Here is a 22,190-nt window from a genome sequence, read left to right as displayed (position 1 = left end):
TATGGACCTCTCTAATGGTGGTGAGATGGATCCACTTGAAAGGACTAACCTGCACATTTTAGGTGAAAAATAATTTCTGCTAAAAATCTATAAAAAGTGAGTACTCTGAACGTTACTAGTGATACAAACTTATTGACAGAAGATTTTTGCAAGATATACTTATAAATGACCATAAATATTGTGCAGAAGGTAGTAAACCATTGCAATGCTTTTGAAATATAGCAGAAAAGTTAAATTCTCCTTGCATTTTTACCAATATCTAACTTTTATTTTCACCCACTTTATCATTTTTCAGTGTCATAATTATACATTCTTTGCTAAACTTGTTGGAAATAACATGTTGAAAAATTTCACCTAAACTGGGACGAGTAGCTTTAACTGCAGATGAAACCGTCAGAGTTTAAAATAGGAAGACTTTTAAACAACTTCTTGTCATGGAACATTTTAATATGACCAAACTTGATCTGTTTTACCCTTAGTTAGACCTGTATAAATTTTTAAGAAATAAAACCAATATGAGGGACAACATGTCGAAAAACAGCGGATATATTACACAATTTTTAATTATGATCAACTAGTTTCGACTCTAATATGAGTCTTCATCAGGATAATAACATACAAAATTTTATGAATGAAGGACTGAACTATAAATTTTGTTCAAATGGTTGAATATTTTAGGAGTATTACAACAAAATTTTGCAAAAAGCTAATTCAAGAGGTCAGCACCCTCCATAGGTGAGCAAGTAAGGCCCATTCTCTTGTTTAAAAATAGACAGAAAAGCATTTGATCAAGATCAAGGTCATTGTTATTAAATTTTGCAGTTAGAAGTTGATTTCGGTTTTCATATATTATACAATTAAATTGATGGAACTTTGAAAATCTGAAGTATTGCACATGAACCATTTTAGCTAAGCACAGCACAATAAGCTCAAGATAGGCATTTGTGATCAGTCACAATTTGTTTTCTGTCCATCCCGCTTTCATCAGCTATCTTCTTCAGACACAGTCTCTTGTAAAATTTCTTGGCCAAAGTTGATAAAAATTGACAAGGATATTCCTTAGAGGTTCCTCCATGTATATTTCTGTTGTAATAGTATACTCGCAGATACAAAATATTTATACCTTCATGACATGTATATTACTGATCTTTAACTGCAGATACAAAAGTATTTTGACCCCAAGGTACAAATTATACCTTCATGTATATTTCTGATTGTACCTGCCAGGTACAATTTACATTTCTGATTTGTACTTTGTAGTAATAAATTTGTATGTGCGTGTGTAAAATAGTACTTACAGATACAATCATTTGCTCATGAAAATAAACACTAAAGGCCACTTTTTTAATTATTCACTCCAATAGAATTATAAGATATAGTAACTGGTTAAGAGCAGACAATTTAGTTTTGCATTGTCTAGAAAATTAGATCTAACTGCTGTGGCATTAATCTTACAGTAGGGAAGGGAGGCTACTCTGTTTAAAATTGAAAAGAAAGTAAAGTGGCTATATTCCCTTGATCCATCACCTGAAGGTAAAAACGCTTGTCCGCTTTTTCATCTGTGAGATGGGGAATGGGTACCCATCCAACCCCACACTTTCATTCATAAAAAAGAATAAGTTGAATATCTAGTCATATTTTCATTTGGTAGCAGGTGAACTTAACTATTGTTATAACTACAAAGGGAAGTAATTTAACATTAAACCAAGCTTGTTTAAGTTCTAATTTGTCAAAAACATCACAATCAAAGGGGATAGTCACTTTTTAGCTCATCTGATTTTTTGAAAAAAAATGATGAGTTATTGTCATCACTTGAGCGGTTGTTGGCGTCGGCGTCGGCGTTGCCTGGTTAAGTTTTATGTTTAGGTCAGCTTTTCTCCTAAACTATCAAAGCTATTGCTTTGAAACTTGGAATACTTGTTCACCAGCATAAGCTGACCCTGTATAGCAAGAAACATAACTCCATCTTGCTTTTTGCAAGATTTATGGCCCCTTTTGTACTTAGAAAATATCAGATTTCTTGGTTAAGTTTTATGTTTAGGTCAACTTTTCTCCTAAACTATCAAAGCTATTGCTTTGAAACTTGGAATACTTGTTCACCATCATAAGCAGACCCTGTACATCAAGAAACATAACTCCATCTTGCTTTTTGCAAGATTTATTGCCCCTTTTGGACTTAGAAAATCAGTTTTCTTGGTTAAGTTTTATGTTTAGGTCAGCTTTTATCCTAAACTATCAAAGCTATTGCTTTAAAACTTGCAACACTTGTTCACCATCATAAGTTGACCCTGTACAGCAAGAAACATAACTACATCCTGCTTTTTGCAAGATTTATGGCCCCTTTTGGACTTAGAAAATATCAGATTTCTTGGTTAAGTTTTATGTTTAGGTCAACTTTTTCTCTTAAACTATCAAAGCTATTGCTTTGAAACTTGCATCACTGGTTGACCATCATAAGCTGACCCTGTACAGCAAGCAACATAACTCCATCCTGCTTTTTGCAATAATTATTGCCCCTTTTGGACTTAGAAAATAATTTTCTTGGTTGAGTATTATGTTTAAGTCAACTTTTCTCATAAACTATCAAAGCTATTGCTTTAAAACTTGCAACAGTTTTTCACCATCATAAGTGGACACTGAACATCAAGAAACGTAACTCTATCCTGCTTTTTGCAAGAATGATGGCCCTTTTTAGACTTAGAAAATCATGGGTAGGACAATATTTCTATTACACAAAAAAAATCAGATGAGCGTCAGCACCCACAAGGCGGTGCTCTTGTTTATATATAGTATTTCCTGTATGCATTATTGTCAGGAACACTGGCCCAATCTCAAAATTATGTCACAGATATTTTCTATGTGTGAAACTCTACCAAATTGCTCAAACAACAATCTAGGCCATCGAGACCTGCTTGTTTAATTCACTGATATTCTAATTTCAGTTCACAAGTCAGAAGTATGCAAGAAAAGCTTCCTCCGCAAACTCATTGAGACTCAGCCCTCCAAAGGTAAGGGAAAGCAAATTGCAGCACTGTCTCTTGTATATGTTCAGCATGATAAATAGCTTATGCCTTAACTTTGGGAAAATATACTGTTTCTGTCTTTTTCTTCTTTAAAAGTTTGTTTGGACTATTCCTCTGAAATGGATGGTTGTATTTTATTCAACCTTTATAGGAATGTCCAGTACCAAGGGTAGTATACAATATTATCGGCATTTTCAGACTGAATGATTTTAGCTGCATAGAGAAAGATTATTAACACTATAGAAATCACTTTGTTCATGCCACGTACAGCCCTTAAGGGGAAGATCAAGAATAATGTTTGTTTTTCTTTAGGTCTTGTGATCTTAACTGAAAAAACCATGTAATTGTGAGTGTCTGACATCTTTTTTAGCTCAACCAAAGGTTCAGGGTGAGCTATTAGTATAGGGTGGATGGTCTGTCGTGCGTTATCCATGTTTTTACTTAAACCTCTTCTTCTCTGAAACTACTGGTCAGAATAACACCAGATTTGGTCTGTAGAAAAGAAAAACCTTTAAACGACTTCTTCTCATGAACTGCTTGATGGATCTTCATCAAACTTGGTCTGTAGCATCATTATAAGGTCCTCTTCCAATTTTTAGCTCACCTGAGCACGAAGTGCTAATGGTGAGGTATTGTGATCACACTGTGTCCGTCGTCGGTTAGTGCATCAAGTCGTCAACATTTGTGTTTAAACGACATCTCTTCCAAAACAACTAAATGGATTTTGATGGAGCTTGGCCATGATGTTCCTTGGGTGGTCCTCTACCAAAGTTGTTCAAAACGGTTCCCCTTGGTTGCACATAGGGGCTGCCAGAGCTAAAAATAGAGAAAACTTCAAACAACATCTCCTGCTAAACTGATGGTCTGGCCCCGTGTTCACAAAACATTTTTCGGACTCAGTTGAGTTTGAGTTGGAAATTTTGATATAAATTTTATTAAAACTTCAAGGTTAAATTCCAACTGAGACTGACCATCGATACTGAATAGCCACTTGAAAAGAGTTATTAACTTAAAATTTAGTTTTAAACATGCTATTTAGGTATAAATGGCAAATAAAGTTTCATTATTAAACTCAGCTGAGACTGAAAATGTTTTGTGAACACGGGGCCTGATTTTGAAATAATTTCACACAAATGGTCCTTATGCTACCCTCTACCAATTTTGTTCAAATTATACCGATTCGTCAAAAAACATGGCCATCAGAGGGCGTGGTTACTTTTCCCTATATATATAAGAGGAAACTTTAAAAATCTTCTTGTATGAAACTGCTTCTCCGATTTTAGAATAATTTTACACAAATGGTCCTTGTGTGACCCTCTACCAAGATTGTTCAAATTATACCGTTTCAGCAAAAAACATGGTCACCAGAGGGCGTGGTCACTTTTCCCTATATGTATCTAGTGGAAACTTTAAAAATCTTCTTGTGTGAAACTGCTTGTCTGATTTAGAATAATTTTACACAAATGGTCTTTGTGTGACCCTCTACCAAGATTGTTCAAGTTATTTTGATTTGTCAAAAAACATGGCCACCAGAGGCCATGGTAACTTTTCCCTATATGTATATAGTTGAAACTTTAAAAATCTTTTTTTGTGTGAAACTGCTTGCCCGATTTTATTATAATTTTGTACAAATGGTTCTTGTGTGACCCTCTACCAAGATTAATCAAATTTTTCCGATTCGTGAAAAAACATGGCTGCCAGGGAGTGTGGTCACTTTTCTTCTCTGAATCAATAGTAGCTAGAGCCTTGATATTTGGCGTGTGATATTGGATTTGTAATGTCTACCATAATTGGTGAAATTATGGCCCTAGGTTCAAAAGTGTGTGTGACATGTATATAATATAGGCTAACATAGAAGAAACCTAACTCTGTACTTATACAAACACACTTGAAGCCTTTTACACAGGTGAGCGCTTTAGGGTCTGTGACCCTCTTGTTTTCAAATGGGGGCACTTGGCCCCTGCTAGAGCTAAAAATAGAAAAACTTTTAAATGACTTCTGCTCATGAACCGCTTGATGGATCATCATCAGACTTGGTCTGTAGCATTATTATAAAGTCCTCTCCAAAATTTGTTCAAATAGGGGCATTTTGGGCTACTAGAGCTAAAAATAGAAATACATTAAGATGACTTCTTAATATGAACCGCTGGATTGATCTTCATCAAACTTAGTCTTTAGCATCATTATATAGTCCTCTATCAAATTTGTTTAAATGGGGGCACTTGGCCCGTTTTAGTTGCCGCTAGAGCTGAAAATAGAATTACCTCAAAACGACTTCTCATGAACCGCGAGATGGATCTTCATCAAACTTGGTCTGTAGCATTGTTATATGGTCCTCACCCAAATTTGTTCAAATGGGGGCACTTGACCCCTTTTAGAGGCTGCTAGAGCTAAAAATAGAAAAACCTTTAAACACCTTCTTCTCATGAACCGCTTAATGGATCTTCATCAAACTTGATCTGTAGCATCATTATAAGGTCCTCTCAAAAACATTTTCAAATGGGGGCACTGTAAAACCTGCTTGTAAAATGTTTAAAATAAATAACCTTGATGATCCCTACTCCAGTCATCTAGATCACTAGATGCTTCCTCATTGAAATTTTGGCTTCTGATTGGCTGATATTCCCTCCTGATATAACCAGGAATTTTGTTACTTTAATGGATTTAAAAAATATATAGATGTATATTTTCTTTTCAGTGTCTGTAATTACATTAATTAATAACATACGTTTATTGGTCACTTTTTAAAATTGAACAAACTCCCAAATATCAATTACACATGCTTATTTTAGTAGTCATTTACCCCCTTCTGGTCAACAGTTTCTTTAAACGACATCACCTCCAAAACCATTTAATGGATTTTGATGAAACTTGGCTTGGATGTTCCTTGGGTGGTCTTCTACCAGAATTGTTTAAATGGTTCTACTTGGTTGTACATAGGGGCTGCCAGAGTAAAAAATATAAAAATCTTCAAATGACATCTCCTTGGTTGCACATAGGGGCCGTCAGAGCTAAAAATAGAAAAATATTCAAATGACATGTACAAATTATTTTGTTTTGTAAAAAAACATGGCTGCCAGAGGGTGTGGTTACTTTTCTGTATATGTATATAGTGGAAACTTAAATTTTTTTCCTGTATGAAACTGCTGGCCCGATTTAAAAATAATTTCACACAAGTTGTTCTTGAGTGACCTGCTAGCAAAATTTGTCAAGTACAAATGTAATAATATTGATTTGTTAAAAAACATGGCTCCCAGAGGGTGTGGTCACTTGTCCCAATATGTATATAGTGGAAACTTTAAAAAATCTTGTATTAAACCGCTGGCCCAATTTTAAAATAATTTCACTCAAATGATTCGATCCTTGTGTGACCTTCTACCAAGATTGTTCAAATTATTTTGGTTTGTCATAAAACATCAGGGGGAGTTTTCACTTTTTAACAGAATCTTTAAAAATGTTCTGGTCAGAAACAGCAGGCCCAGTTTAAAAACAATTTTGCACAAATGCTTCTTGGATATTTGGCCTGTAATATTAGGGTTTGACTGTCTATGTAATGGTAATTGTTCAAATTTTTGCCCTAGGTTCAAAAACGGCCATGCCCATATGCGTGATATGTATATAATATAGACAAATATAAAAGAAACTTTGAATATCTTCTTCTCTGAATCTGTAATAGTTACAGGCTTGATATTTATATAACACTAACTCTGTAATTGTACCATTATGTTATACAAACACACTTGAAGACTTTTACACAGATGAGCACTTTAGGGTCAGTGACCCTCATCAGTTTTGCTAGTGTAAGAAATATTACTCTCATTTGTCTTCCTCAAAAATACTCACTATCAACATTCTTAACAGCTTGTTCACCATTTTAATTGTATTGTAAAATCAAGGATCTTCTGGACTGAATGTATTTATTAACAAGGGGCCCAACTGTTTCGCTCACTTGGTCTTCTGTACAGTATTTTGTCCTGTGTTTTCTGTAAATTCTTGTTCTCAGGTTGAGAGAAAAAGATCAGTTTTAGAGAAGTGAGAAAGTGTATACAAGTGGTAGTAACATGCATATCAATTTTAATGAATCCCAAAAAGAACAGGTGAGCACTACAGCCACTCTGAGCCTCTTGTTTTTATTCCCCTTAAGTATTACACAAATTGTAAATATGTGTGTTTTATCATTTATATGAAATTCAATATATTAGGTGAGATTTGAATGTTTTAGTCAATATTTTGATAGCATTCATCTGTTTCAATCTTGTCTTTATAGAGTAAAGGCCAGCCAAGTGTTTCTTCACCAAACTCTCCAATACACGACCCTCGACGAGTGATCTCCAGTCCATATGATCTGAATCAGGTTGAACCATGTGAGTGTATTACACCATCCACGGAAAGGGAAGCCTTTTCAAGGGATAATAAAGCTGCTACCATACCAAGAACACAGAATGAGTCAGGGGCAGATAATCAAAAATTTCAACCACGTGGAATACTAAAACCATCTTCCGGTTCCTCTGGACCTGTGTATGAGACTATAAACCATTGTAGACAATCAGTAGATAATTTAGAACAGGGCGGCCATGTTTATCAAGGCCCCAGATCCGCATCTGCTGGTCCCCTGACTTATGGTGAAAGTCAAGCACAATCTGGGACAAAGCAGGGTCCCCTTTCCTCATTTGGAAAATCACCCTCAAGAACTTGTGAAAATATACGTGTTGAAACAGCTTTTGTAGGAAAGTTTGATAGTTCCTGTGATTTAGACCAAAATTATGGCAGAAAAAGTGTTACTATAGCAACAAAACATGAAGAAATAGAACAAGATCCGCAGACTCCTGTGGATAATGAAAATCAAAGTGTTGTTGTGCATAAGGATTGTATTCGTATTTTGGCTCCTCAACCACAAAAATTGACATCTGATTCACATAATTCTGAGTCACCAGAATGGCCTTCGCCGCCTGAACCCTTGACCCCGCAAACTCCACAGACGCCTACTTATAATTTAGAATTTGACAGTGACTCTATCAAAAGAATGTTAGAAAATCTGCCTATGTCTCCAGAAACTGACTCAATGACTGGAAGTGTACACGAACATGATCAAGGTTTCCATGAAGACCCAACGTGTACGGGCTTAAAGAAACAAAACCAGAATTGCAGTGACAATAAAGGGGAGACAACTGGTGCAGAATGCAGTACAACAAAATGTGATAACAGACCTAGTCAGCTAGGCAGTCCGCAGCTACTGGACTGTGAGATTGCTAAAAGACAGTGTGCACGTGATAGTTTTGGTAGAGATTCAAACCCGGACAGTGGGATAGGAGGTATCAGTGATGTGGCTGTTTCCCTGTCTTCTGGAGAAAGTGCTCATATGCAAGCTACAGGTAAGAGTATAAAAACTAGATAACACTCTCACAAAGTTGCATAATGTGCAATTTCATTAACATCCAAACTCAGACTATTGTGGATTTCTTTTTTTGATTTTGACAATAGAAAACTAATGAAATAGTTTATGTATTGTTACTAGACATCATCCTGGGACTGGTTTTACAATGTGCCAGGTATACGTTTATACCCCTGAAAACAAAATATAGGGGTGTTTATAGGAGTTATTATATGGTTGGCCGTTGATCTTTCATGAGGTTGGTCGGTCAGTTGCAAATGTTTTGGGAGCTAAACCACTTTACATTTTATAGGGGGGCCAAATCACTGTGTGTTCAAGCTTCACTTTGGGCTTAGAATTTTTCATGTGAGGAAGCCATCCAGCTGGCTTATTGAAGGGGCACCTGGGGTCTTCCTCCACTATGAAAAGCTGGAAAGTCGAGATATGACCAATAATTGTGTCAGCTGAGTTAAACCTACCGTACATAACCGCTTATAAGACGCATTTTTAGCTCATCTGATTTTTTGAAAAAAAATGATGAGTTATTGTCATCACTTGAGCGGTTGTCGGCGTCGGCGTCTGCGTCGGCGTTGCCTGGTTAAGTTTTATGTTTAGGTCAGCTTTTCTCCTAAACTATCAAAGCTATTGCTTTGAAACTTGGAATACTTGTTCACCATCATAAGCTGACTCTGTATAGCAAGAAACATAACTCCATCTTGATTTTTGCAAGATTTATGGCCCCTTTTGTACTTAGAAAATATCAGATTTCTTGGTTAAGTTTTATGTTTAGGTCAACTTTTCTCCTAAACTATCAAAGCTATTGCTTTGAAACTTGGAATACTTGTTCACCATCATAAGCAGACCCTGTACATCAAGAAACATAACTCCATCTTGCTTTTTGCAAGAATTATTGCCCTTTTGGACTTAGAAAATTAGTTTTCTTGGTTAAGTTTTATGTTTAGGTCAGCTTTTCTCCTAAACTGTCAAAGCTATTGCTTTAAAACTTGCAACACTTGTTCACCATCATAAGTTGACCCTGTACAGCAAGAAACATAACTCCATCCTGCTTTTTGCAAGATTTATGGCCCCTTTTGGACTTAGAAAATATCAGATTTCTTGGTTAAGTTTTATGTTTAGGTCAACTTTTTCTCTTAAACTATCAAAGCTATTGCTTTGAAACTTGCAACACTTGTTCACCATCATAAGCTGACCCTGTACAACAAGCAACATAACTCCATCCTGCTTTTTGCAATAATTATTGCCCCTTTTGGACTTAGAAAATCATTTTCTTGGTTGAGTATTATGTTTAAGTCAACTTTCCTCATAAACTATCAAAGCTATTGCTTTAAAACTTGCAACAGTTTTTCACCATCATAAGTGGACACTGAAAATCAAGAAACATAACTCTATCCTGCTTTTTGCAAGAATGATGCCCCTTTTTAGACTTAGAAAATCATGGGTAGGACAATATTTCTATTACACAAAAAAAAAATCAGATGAGCGTCAGCACCCGCAAGGCGGTGCTCTTGTTAAGAGTCATATTTCCAGTTCAAAGAGTGGGACGCGTCTTATAAGCGAGTTCTACAAGAAAATTAAAAGAAAATCTTAAAAAATCTTCAAATTACAGCTCAGTACATCTTTATTTCTGTCACTGCAAACTGCTACTTTCGTTTTTCGGCAGCCATTAGCATAGCGGTGGTAAAATCTGTAACGGCACGTACCGTATTTCGGCCCGCTATAAAAATCAATACTAACTTATTTTACAATTCAAAAGTATATTTTTTTTTACAAATGTATTATTTTTCCTTTTAAAACACCAGAATGTATAGGCTTTAAATTAACTTGTAAATTGTAATGGACAGTAACTGAACATAGAAATATTTTCACAGCCCGCAAACCGAAAACAATTAAGTTAATTGGCGCCAATTACAGAGAACTGTTTTAGGGTGTTAAAACACACTCGTTAGGAAATATTTGATGCTTCAGATCAGCAAATAAACAGCTTTGTGATTGACACTGATTGATGTCAAACTTCGGTATCTTCAAAGAATGGCGAACGGAAATTATTTGTGACTAATCTTCTTGCCAAATGTAGAGATGCCTAGCTACTCGAAACTTGAACATGATTGGATAATATATCGAAGTGGGCATACCTGTATTTGACTGGCAGATGTCAAGCTATGATTGATTGACACGTGTCATATTTGGAAGCCCAGCAATAAAATCGGCGATATTATTTAGGCCGATTTGTAGACATAATTTCGCCGTTTTCTAGTATTTTATTAATCCCCCGCCATGGGGGAGGGATTATAGGAATGGTCTGCGTCCGTCCGTCCTTCCGTCCGTCTGTCCGTCCTTCCATCCGTCTTTCCGTCCGTCCTTCCGTCCGTAACAAAATCGTGTCCGGTCCATATCTCCTAAACCCCTCGAAGGATTTTCATGAAACTTGGGTCAAATGATCACCTCATCAAGACGATGTGCAGAACCCATGAGTCAGCCTTGTCGGTTCAAGGTCAAGGTCACAACTCAAGGTCAAAGGTTTGAGCCTTCCATTTTGTGTCCGCTCTATATCTCTTAAACCCCTTGAAGGAATTTTATAAAACTTGGGTCAAACAATCACCTCATCAAGGCGATGTGCAGACCTTATGAGTCAGCCATGTCGGCTCAAGGTCAAGGTCACAACTGAAGGTCAAAGGTTTGAGCCTTCCATTTCGTGTCCGCTCTATATCTCCTAAACCCCTTGAAGGAATTTTATAAAACTTGGGTCAAATGATTACCTCATCAGAACGATGTGCAGAAATTATGAGTCAGCCATGTCGGCTCAAGATCAAGGTCACAACTGAAGGTCAAAGGTTTGAGCCTTCCATTTCGTGTCCGCTCTATATCTCCTAAACCCCTTGAAGGAATTTTATAAAACTTGGGTCAAATGATTACCTCATCAGAACGATGTGCAGAAATTATGAGTCAGCCATGCCAGCTCAAGGTCAAGGTCACAACTCAAGGTCAAAGGTTTGAGCCTTCCATTTTGTTTCCGCTCTATATCTCTTAAACCCCTTGAAGGAATTTTATAAAACTTGGGTCAAATGATTACCTCATCAAGATGATGTGCAGTACCCATGAGTCAGTCATGCCGGCTCAAGGTCAAGGTCACAACTTAGGGTCAAAGGTTTGAACCTTCCATTTTGTGTCTGCTCTATATCTCCTAAATCCCTTGAAGGATTTTCATCAAACTTGGGTCAAACGATCACCTCATCAAGGCGATGTGCAGACCTTATGAGTCAGCCATGTCTGCTCAAGGTCAAGGTCACAACTGAAGGTCAAAGGTTTGAGCCTTCCATTTGTGCCCGCTCTATATCTCTTAAACCCCTTGAAGGAATTTTATAAAATTTGGGTCAAATGATTACCTCATCAGAACGATGTGCAGAAATTATGAGTCAGCCATGCCAGCTCAAGGTCAAGGTCACTACTAAGGGTTGAAGGTTTGAGCCTTCCATTTGGTGTCCACTCTGTATCTCCTTAACCCCTTGAAGGATTTTCATCAAACTTGGGTCAAATGATCACCTCATCAACAACTCATGAGTCAGCCATGTCAACTCAAGGTGAAGGTCACAACTGAAGGTCAAAGGTTTCAGCTCTGTATCTCCTAAACCCCTTGAAGGATTTTCATGAAACTTTGGTCAAATGATCACCTCATCAAGACGTTGTGCAGAATTCATGAGTCAGCCATGTCAGTTCAAGGTCAAGGTCACAGCTAAAATCAAAGGTTTTACCCTTTCACTATCCATAGCAGTGGCGGGGAATTTAGCTGTCTTTCAGACTGCCTTGTTCTGTATAAAATAGAATTTTAAAACATTCTGTTTAGTATTACGTTTTATAAAACAAGTCTGCTTTTCTAGACGTATTTTCGCCGAGTCTTGGTTATTTAAATGCATTTTATCACACATAAAAATACATTTTAAAAGACTATTTTATTTCGTCGAATAACATCGGCAAATATTGCCAAAATTTCGGCCGATTTGTACACATAATTTCGCCGTTTCCTAGGAGGTAAAATGTATTTTATTACATACAAAAATGGATTTACGTTTTATTAAACAAGTCTGCAAAGTTTGGTGAATAACGCCAAAATTTTCTAGACATACCAGTATTTTCGTCGTATCTTGGTTATTCTTATGCATTTTATTATACATAAAAGTATATTTTTAAAAATACCTTACTTTATTTCATTGTGCAACATCGGCAAATATCGTCAAAATTTCGGCTGTTTTGTGACGTAAGTTCTCCGTTTCTAATTCATTTCAATGTGTTTATCACAGAAAAATAATTGTATATAAGCTGATTATATATTTTAAAACTTAATGACTGAAGTTTGCAATTTTTTTTTACAAAAAAAAAAATCAGCGATTTACCATTTTATTTTTGTCCAAAGCACATCATGTTCGCAAAAAAATGCATTTCTACAAATTTTTGACATTGTTGATATAAAAAAATGACCGCGTCTTATACGAGGGTTAGTGGAAAAGACCCCAGATTGCACGTCCAATTTCAGGATGCGTCTTATAAGCGAGTGCGTCTTATAAGCTGTTATGTATGGTAACAAAAAAAAAAGAAAACAAAAAAAAACAACATTTTATAGGTTGAATACCACTTAATCACGCTATCCTTTGTTTATATAGAATCAACTTACTTGATAAAGTTATTTCAACATTTTCTAGAATATGTGATTTAAGACTTACAATCCCATTAAGAATTGTACCTGTACTATAGAAAAATTATATGGAAAAGGGTTGTTAGCTTTTAGGGTCATTGAACATCCATTGTCTCTTCATAGTCCACATCTCCTCCTAAACCACTAAACCAGTTTCAACTAAACTTCATAGAAATGCTCATTAGGTGATTCCCTTTCAGATTCCTTCAAATCTAGATCATCCGTGCAGAATTCTGGTTGCAATTGCAACCAAAAGAAAAAAATTGAAATCTTCTCTAGAACAGCTACCCTGAATTCAAAATAATTTCACAAAGATACTCCTTGGGTGACCCTCTTCCAAATTTCTTCAAGTTGCAACCCTTACTACTCCCCTCATCCATCTTTACACCTCATTACCACCCACACCAGCCACAAAAAAATAAAAAATAAAAAAAAGTATTTTTTTACTAATTTCTTCATTTTGTGTCTTAGTTTCTTGTGCATTACCTCACCACTGCTACAAGCATACACAAATGCCAGTGTCATTATCCACCCATATCCATTTAGTGAAAAGATTAAAAATAGTCCTGTCAGAAAACACTGGCCCTAATTTCAAAATACTTTCAAAGATAGTTTCCTTGTGTGACCCTCAACCAAACTATGAAACTCAGGCGAGCTATCTAAGTCATTGTCCATCTTTTTGGGATCTAAATTTCTTATGCTGCTATTTTTATCTGTCATACCATTTTGATAGAATGCTAGAAATACATACTAAAATGCAGTAAAGTTAAGAAAAAATGATGCAAAGGACAGAAAAAAGATTGTGACACTATTTTTTAGGCTAGTTAGTCCTGTACTTACAGATCAGCAAAATGGATACCTATGAAACTTCATACAAAAGATCACCATGAAGAGATGAGTAAGTGTGATACCAAGTAGATCCTAAAACAGTGCTGTACATGCATCCTTAAACAGTGCTGTATTTGCATCTTAAAACAGTGCTGTGCTTGCATCCATAAACAGTGCTGTATTTGCATCCTTAAACAGTGCTGTACTTATTTCCTGAAACAGTGCTGTACTTACCTTCTGAAACAGTGCTGTACTTGCATCCTTAAACAGTGCTGTACTTACTTTCTGAAAAGGTGCTGTAGTTATCTTCTAAAACAGTGCTATATTTGCATCCTTAAATGGTGCTGTACTTGCATCCTGAAACAGTGCTGTATTTGCATCCTTAAACAGTGCTGTACTTACTTTCTGAAAAGGTGCTGTAGTTATCTTCTAAAACAGTGCTCTACTTGCATCCATAAACAGTGCTGTACTTGCATCCTTAAACAGTGCTGTACTTACTTTCTGAAAAGGTGCTGTAGTTATCTTCTAAAACAGTGCTCTACTTGCATCCATAAACAGTGCTGTATTTGCATCCTTAAACAGTGCTGTACTTACTTTCTGAAAAGGTGCTGTAGTTATCTTCTAAAACAGTGCTATATTTGCATCCTTAAATGGTGCTGTATTTGCATCTTTAAACAGTGCTGTACTTACTTTCTGAAAAGGTGCTATAGTTATCTTCTAAAACAGTGCTGGACTTGCATCCTTAAATGGTGCTGTACTTGCATCCTGAAACAGTGCTGTACTTACTTTCTGAAAAGGTGCTGTAGTTATCTTTTAAAACAGTGCTATATTTGCATCCTTAAATGGTGCTGTACTTGCATCCTGAAACAGTGCTGTACTTGCATCATTAAACAGTGCTGTACTTACTTTCTGAAAGTTGCTGTAGTTATCTTCTAAAACAGTGCTGTACTTGCATCCTTAAATAGTGCTGTACTTGCATCCTTAAACAGTGCTGTACTTACTTTCTGAAAAGGTGCTGTAGTTATCTTCTAAAACAGTGCTGTACTTGCATCCTTAAATGGTGCTGTACTTGCATCCTTAAACAGTGCTGTACTTACTTTCTGAAAAGGTGCTGTAGTTATCTTCTAAAACAGTGCTATATTTGCATCCTTAAATGGTGCTGTACTTGCATCCTGAAACAGTGCTGTACTTGCATCCTTAAACAGTGCTGTACTTACTTTCTGAAAAGGTGCTGTAGTTATCTTTTAAAACAGTGCTATATTTGCATCCTTAAATGGTGCTGTACTTGCATCCTTAAACAGTGCTGTACTTACTTTCTGAAAAGGTGCTGTAGTTATCTTCTAAAACAGTGCTGTACTTGCATCCTTAAATGGTGCTGTACTTGCATCCTTAAACAGTGCTGTACTTGCATCCTTTAACAGTGCTGTAATTGCATCCTGAAACAGTGCTGTACCTCCTTCCAAAAATATTGCTGTGCCTGCCTCGGGAAACAGTGTTGTACATAGAATATTAAGTACCAAAAACATGTCTACAGAATACTGCAGACTAAGATTAGATGTATAGATTAATATTGCTCATAACAGTAGCTGCAACACATGTGATAAATTTCCTCACTATTTACTTCATAGCTAGGCAGTTATAGATTTTCATCTCTCGTTTATTTTCGCTAGATTTCATATAATGTTGCTTTGGTTAGAGGATTATCTAGATTTTCCATTTGGAATTAATGTTGTGATCAACCCATTTAGTGTTGTATTTAAAGGCTAACTTGCTGTGACTTTGTGTTTATTTGTTGTTTTTTTTAGAGAGAAAATGATCGAATGTTTAATTTGATTGGATCAACAGTAGCAAATTTTCTACCATCAGTCTGGTTTGGATTAGAGATTTACAGATCTATAAATGTGATGGAATGTTATTGGCTTATTTATAGCTTGTCTTCCTTGCTTTCAAAAAACTGTTCTAATATATGTGCTTAAAGGCAAGTGTGTGCAAGATTTTTTTATGTATGGGAAAATTTGTTTTATTAGCTCACTATTCCAGCAGTGTAAACAGAGAGTTATTCTAAGTGACTTGGTGTCACTGTCAGACCTTGGTTTAAGTCTTTTGTGCAAAGTCATGTCTCGGTAACCATTGACACTTCACACAAGACTTATTAGTCATCAAACCTCTTGAAATAATCAAGTGAGATAACTCTTGGTTGAATTTCTGGGAAATTATTGCTATTTTTCAACATAGAATATAAGGTTTTGTGTGCAGTTTATTATTTAATGTCAAACTGTGTCTCAAGCGACGGATTGTGACTTCACACAAAGTTTCACCATTATAAAACCTACTGAAAATTTGAAATAAACAAAGTCTTGGCTGAATTTAATGTAGATTTTTTGCTTTGTTGTTTTTTATGCCCCCGAAGGGAGGCATATAGTTTTTGAACCGTCTGTCAGTCTGTCGGTCTGTCAGTCTGTCAGTCTGTCCGCAATTTTCGTGTCCGGTCCATATCTTTGTCATCGATGGATGGATTTTCAAATAACTTGGCATGAATGTGTACCACAGTAAGACGACGTGTCGTGCGCAAGACCCAGGTCCGTAGCTCAAAGGTCAAGGTCACACTTAGACATTAAAGGACAGTGCATTGATGGGCGTGTCCGGTCCATATCTTTGTCATCGATGGATGGATTTTCAAATAACTTGGCATGAATGTGTACCACAGTAAGACGACGTGTCGCGCACAAGACCCAGGTCCGTAGCTCAAAGGTCAAGGTCACACTTAGACATTAAAGGATAGTGCATTGATGGGCGTGTCCGGTCCATATCTTTGTCATCGATGGATGGATTTTCAAATAACTTGGCATGAATGTGTACCACAGTAAGACAACATGTCGCGCGCAAGACCCAGGTCCGTAGCTCAAAGGTCAAGGTCACACTTAGACATTAAAGGATAGTGCATTGATGGGCTTGTCCGGTCCATATCTTTGTCAACCATGGATGGATTTTGAAATAACGTGGCATGAATGTGTACCACAGTAAGACGACGTGTCGCGCGCAAGACCCAGGTCCATAGCTCAAAGGTCAAGGTCACACTTAGACGTTAAAGGTAATTTTTCATGATAGTGCATTGATGGGCGTGTCTGGGCCATATCTTTGTCATTCATGCATGGATTTTAAAATAACTACGCATGAATGTGTGGCACAGTAAGACGAACTGTCGCGCGCAAGACCCAGCTCCGTAGGTCAAAGGTCCTAAACTCTAACATCGGCCATAACTACTCATTCAAAGTGCCATCGGGGGCATATGTCATCCTATGGAGACAGCTCTTGTTACTAAGAAAATTTGGTTGGTTATCAAGCTGTATCTCAGTATCAGCTATTTGTATCTTCATGGACATGTGATTTTTAGTATGACTGATTTTTAGCTCACCTGTCACGTAGTGACAAGGTGAGCTTTTCTGATCGCCCTTCATCTGTCAGCGGCATCCTGCCACAATTTCTTGTAAACAGGATAGAGACCACATTTTGCAATCAGTTTTAATCAAACTTGCACACTACTTGTATTGGCGTAATATCTTGGTTCCTTCCGAAAACTGGCCAGATCCCTTCATGGGTTCCAGAGTTATGGCCCCTTAAAGGGCCAAAATTTGCTATTTTTGGCTTGTGAACACAATTGATAACACATTTTGCAATCAGTTTTAATCAAACTTGCACACTACTTGTATTGGCGTAATATCTTGGTTCCTTCCGAAAACTGGCCAGATCCCTTCATGGGTTCCAGAGTTATGGCCCCTTAAAGGGCCAAAATTTGCTATTTTTGGCTTGTGAACACAATTGATAACACATTTTGCCATCAACTTTATTCAAACTTTCACACAACTTGTACTGGCATAACATCTCGGTTCCTTTCGAAAAGTGGCCAGATCCCGTCATGAGTTGCAAAGTTATGGCCCATTTAAGGGCCAAAATTTGCTATTTTTGGCTTGTGAACATGACAGAGACCACATTTTGCAATCAACTTTAATCAAACTTGCTCACAACTTGTATTGGCATAATATCTTGGTTCCTTTTGAAAACTGGTCAGATCCCATCATGGGTTCCAGAGTTATGGCCAATTAAAGGGCCAAAATTTGCTATTTTGGCTGTTGCAGCCATAAAGAGACTTCATTTATAGTTTGATTTGATACAAACTTGCAAAATATCTTCACAAACAATAACTGTTGGATTCCATGATGAATATGTTAGATCCAATCATAGATTCTGGAGTTACGGCCCCTGATTGACTCTGGAAATAACCAAAATGTTATATTTTTACCTTGTGAACACGATAGAAGTGACATTTTATATTTGATTTTAACCACATTTACACACAACTTAAGTCACAATAAGATATTGGTTCCTTTCGAAAACCGGCTAGATTCCTTCATGGGTTCTAGAGTTACTGACCCAAAAAGGGGCAATATTTCCTATTTTGATCATTTCAGCCATATAGAGGTTTCATTTATGCTTAGACTTGATACAAAGTTTTACAGAATGATTATCTTGATGATCTCTAGGCCTTGATTGAAACTGGGTCATGTTGGGTCAAAAACTAGGTCATCAGGTCAAATCAAAGGAAAAGCTTCTTAACAACCTAGAGGCCACATTTATGACCCTGTCTTCATGAAACTTGGTCAGAATGTTTATCTTGATGATTTCTAGGCCAAGTTTGAAACTGGGTTATATGGGGTCAAAAACTAGGTCATCAGCTCAGATCAAAAGAATAGCTTTTTAACACTTTTCAGGTTACATTTATGACCCTTTCTTCATGAAACTTGGTCAGAATGTTTATCTTGATGATTCCTAGGCCAAGTTTGAAACTGGGTGATATGGGGTCAAAAACTAGGTCACCCAGACAAATCAAAGGAAAAGCTAGTTAACACTCTTGTTCATTTGATGTACATGAAACTTGGTCAGAATGTTGTCTGCATGAAATATCCCATGAAATTGTATCTGGGTCATGTGGAGTCAAAAACTAGGTCACCAGGTCGAATCAAAGAATAAGCATGTTTACACCCTGGAGTGGGTGGGGGGTGGGGGCACATTTTTTATTCTGTCTTCATAAAATTTGGTCAGAATGTTTGTTATCTTGAAGTCTTGGACAATTTCAAATCTGGGTCATGTGGGGTCAAAAACTAGGTCACAAGGTCAAATCAAAGGAAAAGCATGTTTACACTCAAGAGGCCACATTTTTTGGTCTAATCGTAATGAAAATTGGTCAGAATATTTTTCTCCATGAAATCACTAGGTAAAACATGTTTATACTGTTATGATATGTTACTCAGGTGAGCAACCTAGGGCCATCTTTGCCCTCTTGTTTAAAAACTCTATGAGATATTGTCATCACCTGGTGTCAGCAGTGGTTAAATGTTTGCTAAAATTCACACTTTTTCAAATATTGTAAGTGGTACACCTTGAAACTTTGCCAACTTGTTTATCCTCTTTAGTTGAATACGTTAACTAAAAATCATAGTTCTTGCATGAATTTTGTCAGAGACATGGCCTTCTGTACTCAGAAAATTGGAATTTCTTGGTTTAAAGTTTTTGCTTAGGTCTATTTTACTTGGATACTTTCAGAGTTATGACTCTGACACTTGTTCATCATCATAGGGCAAGTACATAGGCCAAGAATGACTCTGATGTACAAAGTTATGGCCCTATATATACTTAGACAATGGGTATTTTTGTATAGGTCCACATTTTTTGAATACTATAAGAGTTAAAGCCCTCCAGGTGGCTTATTGAAGGCTGGTGGTTCTACCTAGGTGCAGGCTTGTGCCTGAAATAATGCTAGAAGGGGCACCTGGGGTCTTCCTCCACTGTCAATAGCTGGACAGTTGTCACATGACCTGTAACTGTGTCAGTGCAATGTTAAACTCAACAGAAAAAAACAAAACAAAAAAACTTATAGCTTTGAAATTTTGTTCACCTTTTTGTTACCACGAGATTAGTAGGTGGGTCAAGAACGATAATACTGCCTTTAATTAAGAGAATTGGTATTGTTGTTGTTGTTGTTTTTTAGGGGGTGTGGGGTGGTTAAGATTACATTTCTTAAAATCTTTAGCTTTGGAACTTTTTATACACCCATTTTGAAAAAATGGACGTGTCATGTAACCATTTAAGATACTGACTTTAAACATGACATATAGGTAGGTGGCAGGGATGATGTGCAGAGTGCATGAACCAGATTGGTAGGTCAAAGGTCAAGGTTAAAGCATGAACTTAGTCCGTAGGTCAAAGGTCAAGGTCACAAATGGAGTTCAAAGGTTAAATTTTACCCGTATATTTCATGTAATAACTGTTTAAGAAATTGACTTTAAACTTGGCATATGAGTAGGTGGCACTGAGAGAAGGTGCAGAGCACTTAAATCAGATCAGTAGGTCAGAAGTCAAGTTCAGGAATGGAAGTCAAAGGTCAAATTTGTCTGTCATACTTGGTGCCTAGAGCATAACTTAATAACCATTCAAAATACTTATTTACTTCAGTGGTACCATATGAGATAAGTGCAGAGTGCATGAACCAGGTCAAAGGTCAAGTCACAGCAAGATCAAATCTGACATATCTTGTATCCAGAGCTTAACTTAATAACCATTCAAGGTATTGACTTCAAACTTGGAATATAATGTAGATGGTGACAAGACCATGTACAGAATGCATGAACTTTGTTGATAGCTCAAAGGGCAGTCTTAAATTGAGTTCAAATGTCATTTGTATTTGGTGCCCTGAGCACAACATCAAAACTGTTGAAGGTATTCAGGCTAACTTGGAGTATCGATGAGTAGTGATGAGTCACTTTCACGGCACAAAAACCCCTAAACCCTCACTCACCACCACATTACATCCCCACTTCTGACACACACTCTAAAAAAATTTTCTTTAAATTTTACTTCCTGTTCCTCTGATATAGAACTTCCCAGGTATATTGCCCTGCTTTGTGGAGCTCTTGTTTCATTATGAATAGGTTAGAAGGCCAAGAAACATAACACTTGTCTTGCTTATTGTGTTACGATGAGCAGTTATAGAGGATTGTAGGCCCCCAAAGGCAATGTTGTTTCAAAAGCAATCTGTAGGTGGTTTCATCTTGACAGAACTTGAACAGTTTTGTTGTAACTTAAGTTGAAGTTGCAGTTTACTTCTCCTTGACTGCCCAAAGAAGTATAAAATACACAGAATGGCAACTGGCTGTAATCTCGCGTGAGCTCGTGTCAGAGCGTGATTCGGCGTTATCTTACTAAAAACAAACATCGGCGAGCATGGAGTTACAATTTTTACCTTTAAAACTACATTTAAAATACATGTTAGCTTCTAAAACAAAATTAGTTTAATTTGAAATGGTCTTAAGACACGAAGTACACGTTTTTTTTTTGCCATCGAAAGAAGCGTGGTCATACGGTGATAATTATTTTACCGATGAATAATTGCTTTCGCATACAAAATGACGCGTGGAGAAAGCGCCACTAACTAAAGAAATCTCCCTCTCTCTCTCATTATCACAAAAAGTAATTTATTTCAAAAGAAAACTCACTGTATCAACATGACATTGTTTTTATGCCTGCCTTCAAAGAAGGGGGAGGGGTATATTGTTTTGCAGATGTTGGTCTGTTGGTATGTAGACCAATCCGTTTCCGGATGATAACTCAAGAACCCTGGGGCTTAGAATCATGAAAGTTGATTTGGAGATTGGTCATAACCAGCAGATGGCCCCTATTGATTCTGAGATCCGTAGGTCAAGGTCAAGGTCACAGTGACCTAGAACATTTTAACTGTTTCAGGATGATAACTCAAGAACCCTTAAGCTAGACTGGTCTCAGTCCTTACATTTGCCAGTCATAGTCTCTTTTCATATTTTATGTTAAATTACTTCCCATCATAGTTATAGCATGGTTACCTTTTCTTGCTGCCGAATGTAATACAGCCAGATATTCAAAAGGGAGCAATCTATAAACAGGGAGCTATCTATTAATGAAAGATATCTGACAAGGAAATACATTAGTATATAAAAAACTTATTATCAGACTAGTAGCTAGTCTATGCTTAAGCCTAAGATCATATAAATTGACAAGAAGGTTGGTCATGACCAGCAGATGACCCCTATCAATTTTGAGAACAATAGGTCAAAGGTCAAGGTCACAGTGACACGGAACAGTTAAACAGTTTCTGAATGATAACTCAAGAACACTTGGGCCTAGGACCATGAAAATTGATAGGGAGGTTGATCATGACCAACAGATGACC

General features: G+C 36.8%; 1 protein-coding gene across 7 annotated transcripts in view; it reads left to right on the top strand.

Annotated features, from left to right (window-relative positions):
• LOC123551482 (protein still life, isoform SIF type 1-like) overlaps positions 1–22,190 on the top strand; it is a 157,603-nt gene that overhangs the window by 36,742 nt on the left and 98,671 nt on the right. For all 7 annotated transcript variants that reach the window (XM_053540950.1, XM_053540949.1, XM_053540944.1 and 4 more), the window contains 2 exons: positions 2,943–3,008; positions 7,291–8,395. In XM_053540950.1, coding sequence (XP_053396925.1) covers positions 2,943–3,008; positions 7,291–8,395 — 1,171 coding nt within the window. The remainder of the gene's footprint in view (positions 1–2,942; positions 3,009–7,290; positions 8,396–22,190) is intronic.

The sequence above is a fragment of the Mercenaria mercenaria genome, chromosome 4, assembly GCF_021730395.1.
Source record: "Mercenaria mercenaria strain notata chromosome 4, MADL_Memer_1, whole genome shotgun sequence".
Classification (NCBI taxonomy): domain Eukaryota; kingdom Metazoa; phylum Mollusca; class Bivalvia; order Venerida; family Veneridae; genus Mercenaria; species Mercenaria mercenaria.
Note: the sequence above shows the minus strand (reverse complement) of the source record. Positions and strands in the feature narration are given on the sequence as shown.